The sequence below is a fragment of the Podarcis pityusensis genome, assembly GCF_964106645.2.
Source record: "Podarcis pityusensis genome assembly, chromosome: 15".
Lineage (NCBI taxonomy): Eukaryota > Metazoa > Chordata > Lepidosauria > Squamata > Lacertidae > Podarcis > Podarcis pityusensis.
In genome coordinates this window covers 16,672,592-16,685,848 of record NC_138040.1, presented here as the reverse complement: position 1 = coordinate 16,685,848, position 13,257 = coordinate 16,672,592, and the positions used below count along the sequence as shown (strand labels likewise).

Here is a 13,257-nt window from a genome sequence, read left to right as displayed (position 1 = left end):
TATATATATAAAAGTTAGTATTTCCAATGCTGGATTCCTTTGAACGTTACAGATGGAAATAATTTTAAAGTTACTTTCAAAGACAAAAAGCACCTTTCAGGATTTCGTGTACCCTTTTCAGAGGCTTCCAACTGTTCAATCTTCATTTTAAGTAGGAAAGGATCCTGGAAACAGAAAGCCAGTTCTGGTGGGTTCTATCCAGCATTGCTGGTGTGGGCTGTTGCTGCCTTCACTTGGGATTTGCAGCCAATATCATTCCGGAGGAGGAAGAGCAGGCAGCAGCGGCCGCTGGAGCTGGCCCTCAGAGCCTGCCCCAGCTGGCAACCCGCAGAAGGACCAAGGAGGTCATCAAGTCCCAAATCCTTTGAGGGAACTGCTGGAACCATTTCCCCCTCTTAAAAGAAACCAGTACGTGGAAAGCCTAAAGAACATACAAGTCTCCTACAAAACCCCCAACTGCTTTCTAGGGGAACAAACACACAGACAATCACTCACGCACTCTCAGCCAAGGTCACCTCTCTCTGCCCCGCAGGGCCACCTTGCACCGCAGGGATCGGACATTCAGCAGGGCAAGAGGCTCCTGTGTCACGCTGGGCCCGGCTCCCACTTTGGGGCCGAGGGCAACAGTCACCTGGGAGCGGCAGCAGCAGCGCCCCAAAGACCGTCACGATTCTGTGTCTGAGCCTGAGCTGCTCTCCCGGCTGATTTCGATCTGCAGCGAGGGCAAGTTGTCAAGGCGGCTCTTCTTCTGGCGAGACTGCTCCTTCTCTTTGATGAGGGCCCCCCAAGCCCGCTGGAGCTCAGAGTCCTCTTCTTCGGGAGAGGCCGACGACTTCTCTGCTTTCTCGGGGACCTTCTCCTGCACCTTTGCTGCGGATCCTAAACGGGTCCATAAGTTTGCTAATAGTATAGAGAGAGATTGGAAGAAGAATTGTTAGCAGCAAGAAAAAGGAGCCTTTTAAATGTGTTGTGGGAGGGGGAATTATTGGTTTCTGTTTTTATATTGTAATTTTATTTTGTGAACTGCCCTGAGATCTACAAATAAAGGGCAGTACACAAATTTAATAATAATAAAGTTTCATCTACATCATACTCATCTTCCAAGAAGTACAAAGCGGAATTCTCGCCTTGCAACAAGGAGTGAAAGTTAGGCCAAGAGACTGATTCACCCAGTCAGCACCACCATGCTGAAATCCCTGCTCAATCTGCTTTTGCCACACTATCATTTCTGCCCAATGGTTGAGCCTCAGCGTACTTGGCAATTCTGTGGTCCTCTCTGGGCCACCATTGTTTCTATAGGCAAGGTCGGTTGACATTATGTAGCAGCTTCTCCCCCAGGGACTGACCTGACTTCTTCTCTCTGGTATCAGAGTAGAGGCCTTTCCCGTCCTGCTTGGGGATGCCCAGTCGACTGTGCACATCGGAGAGAGGCTCACGGTGGGACGTGGAGGGGCTTCCAGGTGGGGTGTGGGCTTCTGGGGAGTGCGGCCTCTTGCCAAGCCTCTGCCGAACATCTGGAAATAAGGGAAGGAACAGTCACCCACTGGACTTAATTCTGCTTGCTATTATTCCCACATTCCTCCACCTGCTGCAAAGCATCCGTACAAAGCTGTGTGTATGGCAAGAAGCCTTTGATCCAGAAGTCAGACGGAAGGGCAGCAGTGACAGACAGGTGGGAGAGGATAAAGGTGGAGCAGAGGAGGAAGACAATCCTGGGAAGGCAGGGGGAAAGCTGGCCCAGGATGAGATCACGAAGCGTCCCCTTCTGAAATGGATTCTGAGAGGTAGCAATGAGCCTCGTTGGCTTTCCAGCTCCAGGATGGCATGTAGGAGCATGGTAGGTGCTGAAGCTGAGGACCCTCCCAGCAGGCAACTTTTAAGGATCAAAAGGGCCAATCAGAAGGCAAGACAGCAATTTGCGGCTTCACCAGATGTTTGCTTCAAAGCACGGGAAAATGCGAGAAGGAACCTGGAGGGTTGGGGGATCTCAGAGGTGACTTTGTTGAACATACAAAAGACATGAAACTCCTTCCTCTTTGGGCAAATATTTTTCTTAATTATGTACAATGCACTGTACTGTGTGTATTCAAACTGCTTCCAGGGCATTGTATATCAATAATACAAAAACGCTTACAAAAACTAGATCTCCCTAAAGCAGAAGCAGACTGGAGCGGCCCCCTGACAGAGAGGACCCCCATACCTGATCTCACGGAGTTCAGTGGCTGGCGTGGGCTGGGGTTTCCCTGCCGCTTTTCCTCCAAGAGGAGCCGCACATCAGCCACTTTCTCTGAAGTCCCTTTGCTTCCAATTCGGTTCTTGATGTTGCTGGCTGCAACACTATCTGCTCTCATTGAGTTCCTGTGATGTTTAAGGGGAAAAAAACAATTCTTAATTGGCCCAAGGCTTTCCAAAAGGCCTTTCTGCATGGGGGAGGGGTTTTGGGGGTGCAGGTGTGCCTGTTGGCGGTGGGGTCAATATTGCACCCTGGAAAGAAAAGGCTGAGGCACATTGCTTTTGTTTCTCCTCTCTCTCTCTCCCGGTGTGCTCCCAAAAAGTGGTGGAGGGGCTAGCAGATCAGCCCTTATACCAAAATAAAGATGCAAATTCCCCCTGCATAGCTAGAAGACCCTCTCACACTCTGCCCCACTGAGCCAATGGGGATGTGCCTCCCAGGGAAACTAAAGGCCTTGAATGCAGAAGGCCCAGCCAGCCCTGGCCATCCGAGAAAGGGCAGAGCTCACACACTAGCACTCTGGCCACCACCTCCCCCTCCTGGCACTAATGGAATGGCTCAGTCCACTGCTACTTCACTAGGATGCCTTTCTGAGAATCGGAGGCCTAGCGGTCATACCTGATACTCTTCAGCTGAGACTCCACCTCGTCGGCATACATGGTCATCTTCATGCTCTTCTTGGGGGAGGGAGTGGAGATCATCTTCAGCTCCAGGTCATAGTCCATTTCATCTGAGTCAGACTCGCTGGCTGCGCTGGACCGCCGAGAGGCACTCCGCTCCCGCGACTGCTTGAAAGCCTGCAGCTCATCCCTGTACTCCACAACCACCCGGTCGTCTTCATCCATGTCCTGATCATCGTCATCTTCCTCCTCCTCTTCCTCCTCAATAGGTTCCTCAGGAACATTTACTAAACCTGCAGGGCAAGAAAGTCATTTTAAGAGACAGCATCAGAACTGCAGAGTTGGGAGAGAGTGACCATCCAGCCCAACCGTCTTGGGAAGGAAAGCCTTCACCACAGCAACACCCTTGAAGGGAGAAGATGACCTCTCCTGGTCTCTGCTGGAAAACTTCTAAAAATGAATAACTCGCCACCTTCCCAAGTATCCCAGCAATGGCTGGAAAGTCCATACTGGGGCAGAACCCGTCCTACCAAGGTGCAGCAAGGGGGACATGGGGAAATAAAGTAGGCAAAGGCCAAGGGCAAAATAAATGGATCCATTTGCATCCCAGCACAAGCCTTTCTGCTCTGCAATCACCATCATTAATTGTACTCAATAGCAGAAATAATATGAAATGGATTTTAACAGTTTTTAAAAGAAGCCCTATAAATGGGCTAGCTGCTAATTAAAGTACAAGAATTTCCAGAATATTGTTGGAAAGTTCTTATGTTGGTTTTTAAATTAACTGTATAAGAATAAAATGGGTTTTCCTTGTATTCTTGTCAATCCTGCATGGGTGTTTTATTTTTTTTATTTAAAAAAATCATTTCTGGTTTTCATAAGGAGTAATTTTTGTGCCTCAGCCAGAATTAGCCTGACTCAGCTTACTAGAACCATTTTTGTTCTCACAAGACTCTTCTGTACTTCCTTGAAATATGCATCCCTCACCCTGCCTGCTTTTCAGGGTGTTTCATTACCAGGCTTCTCTCTCCTTAGAGGCTGTTGGGTTAATATACAGTATTCTAATGCCACATTTCAGAGCCAAAGCCGCATGACACACGCAGGCTTTCTACGTGACCTAAAACAGGGAACAGCAACAATGAAAAATCCAGCCCAACATCTTTTAATGACCAGGCATTGGGCAGCAAGAGGGTCTTTTCCCCTTGGCTGTGCTCAGAGACCGGCTGCCTTTGCAGCTTAACAACTGATGCCTGAGTTTGCATCTTTCTTCCTGCCTCCATTTTTTCCTTTCAGGCCATATCTCTTAGACTGTAAGTTTGAAGGCAGGGACCGTTATTTTTTTACTGACCTGTAAGCCACTCTGGGAACAAACTAACCATGTTTTGAATAAGCAAAGCAAATTAAAACAAAAAGGTCTTTGCCCAACACATCCTTGGGGTTCCCAGAGCAAATTGCATGACACCTCAAGCAGCCACACACCTTCAAGCAACCAGAGGTATTGGCTTGAACCTCTCAAGCCCCTGAAGGCAAGCAAGGTCACCCTCTTCCCCAACATGCCGATTCCACAAGGCCCCTCTGCAAGCCAATAGCTTCTTCTGCCAAAGGGTTTTGCCTGAATGCAGAATCCAGCCGCTGCCTTTGTTTGGGAAGAGGAACCCTAAAGGAAGCCTTTGCTGTTCTGCTTTTGCAAGGCCCACAAACCACATGGGGACACATTGCACCTGTAGCTCTCAGGTACCTGAGTGGCGATGTTTGTAAGGAGGCGTGAGGCCAACATCATCCCCAATGAGAGTCCTTTTCTTAATCACGTCGCGGTGGAGCCTGCGTGAATGGTATCTCCGCTTCCTGGAAAGCCACACAGAGAGGACACAGCTGTCACACACCACCACCAAGAACAGAAGGAAATACCTGTCTGTTCCCTTCCCCGGCAGGGTGGGTCACAGAGCTATCGGCTGCCTCCCTTCCTCACTCACCAGGAGTTGCTCAATATGCCTTTCATGCCTCCATAATTGGGATTCCCATATTTCATGTAATACTGGCTCCTCCTGGCAGCCCCAAGCTCCTTTTTGTCATCTGTAGGAGCAAAGCACAAGCTCAGGGACTACCGTCGGATACTTGCTTTAAAAGTGCCCATCCTATCAAGAACCCCCAATCGAAAACATTTCAAAAAACAGGATGCAATTTTAATCAGCAAGGCAGCAGCACAGGCAAGACACACACACCCCAACAATGAAAAAGGCCAATGGAAGACTCAATTGCCATTCCACCCATATACCCTCAGAAAATGTTATGTTTTCATAGAGCATCTAAGACCAAGCAAGGGAGTGGGAGAGTCCTGCTGGAGGAGGAACCGCCCGTCCTGTTTATTTTTACACTAGAACAAACCATCCCTACAGGAGAAGCGCTTTACCTCTGGTAGCAAACCTCATGAAGAGCTTGTTGCCTTTGGCCAGTTTACTGGCTGGACGCAGGTCATTCCGCAACAAGGAGTCTTCCTCCGCCTGGGAGAGTGTGTCCAACTGTGGAAAGAACACCTGTCAGGCTCAATCTCTCTGCAGGGGCGGAAACTACTGCAAAGGCCTGTTTGTTAAAAAGGGGCAGCAATTTCAGCTTCGCCTGAAGACACAATATGGGCGCGGAGAAGCCCAGAGGTCCTGTACCCCAGGGTTCAGAGACCGATCCCAGTAAGGGGTGGGGGAGGGCTTCTTGGAAGCATATGGCTGCCCTCTGAGGGGAGGAAGAAGGCTTAACCAGATAGGCCACTTTGGTGTGCTCCAGCAAGACTCTGCTTGCCTTCTCATGACATTCCATGGGAGCAGGGAGGAGAAAGAGAGAAGTGTTCTTATATGGATAAATAGCCAAGTATTTGATTGCTGAAAGATGCTCTTCCTGGCAGCCTTAACATTATCGATTTTTTATTACAGCTTGAAAAACAAGGAAAACATGATACAGAATACCCTGTGGGTATAGGGTGGTATACAAGTGTAATAAATAACAACATCAAGTACGAAGCACTTTTTAAACATAAAAACTAAGAGAGAGAAAAGAAGGGGGGAAAGCAAAATACTTCTGATTCTTTGTCTATCAGCTATATAAACTTATGCAAAATACTTGCTCTTCTACTTTCCATAAACCATCCTTTTTTCAGTCCTCAAACCCAGATAGCAGTAGAAAATATTCCTAGGCAAATAGGGAAATGAGTACGTCTGCATCAGAAAATGTTCGGATGCCCAAGTGAAACATGCCTAATTCAGCACGTTTATTCTACTTTTATTCTTTAGAAACTGCCAAGTTCACCTAATGTTTATCTGACACTAGCACCCATTCACTGTTACTAGTGAATTTTCCGCGGAACTATAAAGCAGTGAAAATTTCCTGACCCAGCCTCCTGCACTGACCTCGGTCTCATTTGGATGGTCGTCTTCCACCTCGCCCTCCTCCGCCTCGTCATCAGAGCTCTCTTCCTGTTTCTCTGAAATGAAGTGCACACAAAAATGAATGTCAAAAGGTGGTGTGTGCCATTGGATGATGTGCTGCTTCACCACCTCCAACTGCCACAACTCCATAGAAACCACCCCACGAAGTGGGATCCCTCCACAGGAAGGAGGGGAGAGGAGCAGGCAGCTTGTGCAACAACACACCAGCACCCTGAGCCACATGGGGTTGAGAAGCAGAAGTCCATCTACAAGAGGGAACCCAACTGAGAACGCTCTCAAGGTAGAGCTTTGCTTTCTTACTGAACAGTGAGGGATGGTGATATTTGAAAGGGCACACAGCTGAAGGGCAGGGAACCTGCTCTGCATGCATATGGCCCCAGGCAGCAGCAGTGGGGCTGGGAAAGGCATGGAGCCCTGAAGGAACAGAGGATGCTGCCCTATGAGACCGAGACAGGCCTCTGGTCTCTCCAGCTCAGTATTGCCTACACTGACTGGTAATGCTCTTCAGGGCTTCGGGCGGAGGGGTGTAACCAATGTCAGTCTCGCTGAAATTTAAGGGCATAAGTGAAGTTACATCCATTAATTTGAATGGCTTTGCTCTGAGCAGCACTAACAGTTGCCATCCTGGGGGTTTTCAGTGATACCAGGGATCTGCATACCAAGAGGCTGCTCTGCCAGTGAGCTCAGGCCCTTTCTGTAAAACATTCAACGTTGTCTCAGTGATGTAACTCAGTGCCAAGCAAGCAGTTTCATAAGCACATCCAACCTGGGCTGCAGGTTATTCATGACCATCGGTAGCCACCTTGAGGGTCCCATGTGCCAGGATGAAAATAAGACCACAAACATCAATTTTTAATATATGACCGTGCAAAGCTGCCTGACGCTGCCAGATTCTGCTGGCAGCTATGGCAGCACTCAGAGGTCCTTCCCAGCCCTGCCATCCAAAAGCCTTTTCTCCCTGGGGACAGAGACAAAGCACACTGAACTTGGACCCCAGGCTTTTGCCACCCTGCTTGTAGCCTGCCTTTTCTTGAAGGAGCTCCAGGAAGCAGCGACTTTACAATGGGATTTCTCTTTTCCAAGGCTGAGAAAGAGTGAGGTCTTGAACCAGTACTTCACATAGCCGAAGGCAATACTCCAACCAGTGTGCCACCCTGGTTGGTCCCAAGGGTGGCACTCCAGACATGCACTGAGCAGCTCTGCGTGCAGGTGCCCAGGCGAGCCATGCCTCAAAGGCCAGAGCTCAGGGACCCCCTCCCCAGGGAACAAGGAAAGGTCAGCTTCCAGAAGCATCTACCTTTCTTGCTTGCCTCCACCACCGCCACCTTCTTGCTGTTTTCTTGGGGTTTCATCTTCTCCTCCTCAGGCATAGAGCTCATGTTGATGAGCGCTCGGGTGGCTGTTACCTCGTCAAGCCAGACAACGTTGCCTTCAAGCAAAGGAGAGCCAGTCGGTGGCACAGCCAGACAAAATGGCAGTGCTGCAATGTCCCAATGCACAGGGCAAGCATGAAGCTTTGTTACGGTTTGTCTTGTGCATGAGGTGAACAATCCTGCACTGTTAGCATCTAAACACAGAATGGGGAGCGGAGGGACATGACAGACAGACAGACAGACAGACAGACAGACCTGGGCCCAATTTATCCCACATCAGCCAAGAGAGCCGAGGGATTACACACCCTCAGCAACTTACAGGAAGTGTCATCCAGCCACTCGATGTGAGCAGGAGGATACTCCTTGAAATAGGCAAAGATGTCCTGGGTGCTCATTTCATCAACACCACAAACGTAGATGGTGTCCAGCCGGACTTTCGGGATGGCTGCAAAGAAACCCATTATCTCCTTTAGCTGCCAGCAACAGGAGGGAGAAACACACAATGCGGAAAGGGAAAAGGAAGAGCACGAGAGGCCTCGCTAGGAGGCAATGATGAAAAAGTCATTGCAATTTACAGAGAGGCAAAGAACTGCAAGAGAGGAAGATGGTGGGGAGAATAACAACCCACTTCATGAGACATTTTTTAGGGGCAGGGTTTGAGAAAAACTATTAGACTATTTTATTTTAGAATGAGTCAGTTATGTTTTAAAGAGAGGGTTTAAAACTATTTGCATTGTAGCAGCACTTTCTCCAGTTTATTGATAGAGCTGACTCTTCTTTCCAATTTTTAAAAATCATTTAGTTTACTACAATGCTGATGTTTTCTGTATTCAGTATCATTTCTCTCGCCCTCTTCCTATATATTCTCAACAGGTAAAAGCCAAGCTCTGTTGGGCTCAATCTCCAACATGGGGGCATATTTATGTAGAAAAAAATTATAAACCACTTAATAATAACAAGTCTAAGCAGTGTACATACATTAATTCTCAATAATAAAATAGGCATACATAACTAGATTATGCCTGGACGTTTTCCACCAACTGCCTTTTCTCCCAAGTAAATAGATTTTATTGCTTTATAAAAAACAAGAAAACTCATGAGGAGGAAAAGCCCCTCCTTCACAAAGGCCAGCTCTGGAATCCCCTGATACAGAAAGGAGACTGAAGCTCCAGAAGAACAAGATTTCTCGTTGCTTAAGCCACACACAGCTCCAAATACCTTTCTTCACCATGTCTCGGTCCAACGCCACGTTTCTTTGTGCGAGATTCACCTCTGCACGGAAATGAAAACGCTTTGCTCTTTGCTCCTTCTTCTCGATGGCTTCCTACAAAAAGCAAAGGCATCAAAAGGAGAAAGAGCCAGCTAGTCAGGCATCATAGGCAAACCAGGAGTCATAGAGGAGCTGGCTCCTGACACATGAGGAACAGAGAAAGTTCATCACAAAACCCATCAGCTAAATCCCTCGTCTGACGAAGGATTGCCTCATTACCTGACACAGAACAGCAACAAAACTTATGGTCTGGTACTTCAGGAATGACAGGCCTGTTCCCTTAGAACAAGCCTCCATGCAGTTTGGACATTTCTGCCTCTCCCGAATTGGGTGATGAAATCCAAAGTAAGTATGGTGGGTGAAGTAAAACCTAGAGTCAAGTTAGCGTTGCAGCAAAAAGTGCCCAAAAGAGTGGCTTAAAACAGGGATGCAAACATCTGAGGGAGAATGCTGGAGGCTGGCTTTTGAGGTAGTTACAACAGTTTGGTGACACAAACTCTCTTTGGGTTTGATGGCTGGAACCTTCCTCTCAGAAAACAGGCGTCAACTGGCATAAAAGGCTGTTTGGAAGCAAGTCCTAGCTCTACTGCTAGTACCAGCAGACCCCCCCCCCAAACAAAAAAGGGAACAGTTTCCTTTCTGAAGTAAAACTCCTCTTATAAAACAGGGCAGTAGAGGGGCTTTGCAGCCTCAATGCCATGACACTCGGATACTTCATGTAGCTGTGACACAGCCATCCACAGCTGCCAAGAACTGCTTTCCAGCTGCCTAGGGAGGTCTCCCCTGCTGAGAGCCTGCCTCTCTCCACCTGGCCTAGGGCAGGGCCTGGCTGGCCTCATAAGGACTGCTGCTGCGGTTGCTGTCCAACAAGGACTGGGGTATTTTGGGGAAAGTTTTGTTGGGAGTTTTTGCTGTTACTGATATTAACTTTTTGTATATTTTTATGTGGAAATTGTTCAGTTTGGTTATGTAGATTTTAATGTGTTATTTTTATGACTATTTGCTATGTTTGTAATTATGTAAATCTTTTCATATTGTAAGCCGCCTTGAGCATTGTTTTAACTGTGAAAAGGCGGCATACAAATAAAATGATGGTGGTGGATTCCCAGCAGCTGCCACCTTACGAGCCTCCTACACGACCAGAGGTGGCATTCTCAGCCCTTCAAAATAATACCTACATAGGCTACAAAAACACAGAAAGAGCCATTTGGCTCAACCCCCGTAACAAACCCAGCCTCTTCAATAAAGTGTTACAGCACAGAAATACTGTGTGCAACAGCCAAAGACAGCTTGTGTCACAAACATAAAGGTGCCCACTGTCAACTGAATGCGTAAAAAACTAGAAACATAACAAATGATATATCAACTGTAGAAAAATAGACCAACTGAGTCTGAAACCCACCATTTGCTAGAGCAGGCATGTCCAACCTGTCGATCACGATTTACCATTCGACCGCAGGGCATCCCTTGTTAATTCTGGACGATTGCATGATACTGAAAGCTCCCCCCCCCCAAAAAAAATAGCTCAACAACTTTGGTGCAGCCTCCCCCAAAAAAGCTTGACACCTTTGGTCAATCCAATGGGAAAATCACTGCCAGTATTTTTATGGTGGGAGTAGACTGCAGTCTCTTGGGAGTTGGACATGCCTGTGCTATAGTTTCAGGTTTAGTGTAAAACCTCCAAGCACGCATGGAATACCTTTGAAGTGACATCAATCCCAGTGATGAAGCTCCCGGCTTTGTTTTCGTATCTTCTGCTGGTGTCCTGAAATGAAAACAAAATCATAAGTAAAGCAGATAAGCAAGCTACAATTCTACATCGGGCCATACACAGGTGCTGCTTTTGAGGCCTCAGAATGCCAAAGGACACCAGACGAGAAACCGTTTACTGATAAAAGTGGGGAGCCCACCACTGCTGCCCACCTTCCGTCGAGAGCTCCAAACCAGGTGACCTTCTTCTCAGGGCCAATTCACAAGGCCGCTTCCACCTGCTGCAGCTTTTCCCTCGGCCAGGGCAAAGGGCAAGTGCAGCCAGCCGGCTCCCTCTGCCAAGCGACAGTAGCCCACTTAAAAAACAAAAGCGGGGCCTTCTTGAAAGCTGACCCCGCCACCCCCGTGTTACGTGGGGCTTGAGAGTGCCACGGGCGACCCTTTGTCTTCCGAGCTCTCGCCGACCTGCCAGAGCCCGGCCCTGACTGAGGAGGCGGGTGCGGAGGGGTCGGAGGCCCCACCCATCGCCATGCGGGGATGGGGGGCACGAGGCCCCTCTACCCGTGGTGAAAATGCACTCTGCCCATGCCCAAGGGAACTCTCTTCTCTCCCGACTTTGCAGGCCCGAGGCATTCCCGCCCCAGCCCCCTGTCTCCGTTACCGGCAGCAGCTCCCTCAGCGAGCGCCGCACCGGCACCTCCAGCTCCTCCTCTTCGCCGTCGTCGTCCTCCTCGTCTTCGTCGTCTTCTTCTTCTCCTCCGGCGGGGGCGGCGTCGGGCGGAGGAGGCGCGGCGTCTGGGCCCGGCGGGGACGGCCTGGCCTGCACCACCAGCAGCTCGCCCTCCTCCACCTCCATGGGCTCCGGCTCGGCCGCCTTCACGGAGATGCGGAGGCCCCGCACCGCCGCCATCGCCTCACGAAAAAGCCGCCGCCGCCGCCGCCGCCGAGGGAGGGAGGGACCGGAAGCAGGAAGGGCCCACAGAGGGAAAGGCTGTCCGGATGTCCGGAGAGAGCGTCGCCGGAAAACGGCAGGGGGCGCCGGTGCAGAAGAGAGAAGAGGCACAGAACGGACCCAGGACGAACGCCGTCTCGTCATCGCCCCCTTCAGGCGCGTCTCGGAACAAAACGTACCAACAGCTACCAGCAGGGTTTAGGCCGCGCCAAGCTGGCGGACTCTGACCGGCAGCCTCTTCGGGGCGGGCAGGGAGCACGTTCTTCTCACTGCAGCTGCTGCCACCTTCTTCATCTCTGGTGTGCTTGTCCCCTCCCTCCATAAATTGGTCCAATCCCTCTCTAAACCCATCCAGGTTGGCAGCCACCACTGCCTCTTCTTGTGGCAGAGAGTTCCACAGTTTAATTCTGCGCTGCTGCATAAAGAAGGTCCTTTCTCTGTTTTGCTTGTGAATCGCCTTCCCTTCAGCTTCAAGGGAGCAGTCCATTTGAACTCTGGGGCTCTGAACTCTGCATCATCTCTTATTATTCTATCAACTGGGACCCAGTTCATGAGGCCGAGGTCCCTTTGGCCCCCCAGTAAAATATTTGAGGGCACTGGCCCCCCCAAAGTTGATGGGCATTGCCATTCAGATGGTGTGCATGCACCACATCTTGTGATTGATTATGCGGGGCTTAGCTGGGCCTCCCCAATATTTTATTCAAATTGGCACCCCTGAATTAGAGCAAATAATAAAGATGATAATGGGCAACCTTGTTTTGTCCTGCAGCTAAATGGACATTTCTTTGTGAATCCATATTATCCTAATTGTAGGAGATGTACTATCATGCATATTTTCTAATATTCTGACAACTTTAGGGCCAAATGCATTCTTTTCATCACTGATTAAATACTTTGGTTCCATGCAGCCAAATGCTTTAAATTTAAGTTTAATGATAAACAGGCTAGTGGTGAGGTAGTCTGTTTACTATGGTGTATTATGTTTAATAATTGCCTAATTGAGTCTGTGATTTTACACACCAATACAAACCTAGCTTGATCCAGATGAATCATTCCATCAATTTTGATGGGAGTTCAGTGGGTGATCGTTCATTATTTTCTTGTTTCACATAGTCAGCCAATAAACTGTTGCCAGGTACTTTAAAAAGAAAAAGTTCTGGCATGCCTTGATCGGTCCAGACTTGATTAGTCAATGCATTCTTTTTTCTTAAAAGGCCAAACATCTCCACATTTTTATCATGCTTTGGCCTATCCTGCCCTTTCCTGTGAGCTCAAGGAGGGAAAGAAAGAGCAGAGAAGAATCCAAACAAACCCATCTGGTGCAGAAAAAGCGGCCAAGTCAACAGACACTCGGTCCTACTTGATCCTGGCCCTGGAATGCGAGCCCAAAGTGGGAGCTCTTGGCCCCAGGCCCCCCAAAATTGAGGGGCAACAGCTTAAGGTTCACAGAAAGCTCCCTGGCCAAGGACACTGAGACAGCCTCTCTTATATACAGATGGACATCTGCCTGTCTGTCTGATGCAGCCTGGCTGAGCCCTGCAGAAAACTGATGCAATCCCACCAGTAAACCTGGTGTAAGGCCTGTCTCTGCAGCTTGCCTGTCACCCTTGAATGTGAAATGCCTCCTTGCCACGGAGACACAAGTCCTCTTCATTTCTGATT

The 13,257-nt window shown here is 49.0% G+C and overlaps 1 protein-coding gene across 2 annotated transcripts; it reads right to left on the bottom strand.

Moving 5' to 3' along the window:
* Positions 1-11,601, bottom strand: NCBP3 (nuclear cap binding subunit 3). 2 transcript variants are annotated; one of them, XM_080984121.1, is made up of 13 exons: positions 11,305-11,601; positions 10,633-10,698; positions 8,882-8,987; positions 7,983-8,108; positions 7,588-7,719; positions 6,234-6,325; positions 5,264-5,372; positions 4,827-4,926; positions 4,592-4,698; positions 2,852-3,146; positions 2,201-2,358; positions 1,347-1,514; positions 1-900 (listed from the first exon to the last, which is right to left on the bottom strand). In XM_080984121.1, the coding sequence occupies exons 1-13, from the start codon at positions 11,551-11,553 to the stop codon at positions 665-667; spliced, it is 1,944 nt and encodes a 647-aa protein (XP_080840247.1). In that variant the 5' UTR covers positions 11,554-11,601; the 3' UTR covers positions 1-664. The 2 variants fall into 2 exon arrangements, with proteins under 2 accessions (XP_080840247.1, XP_080840248.1); XM_080984122.1 differs by having other exon boundaries at positions 6,252-6,325; positions 11,305-11,600.
* Between the last annotated feature and the right edge of the window lie 1,656 nt (positions 11,602-13,257).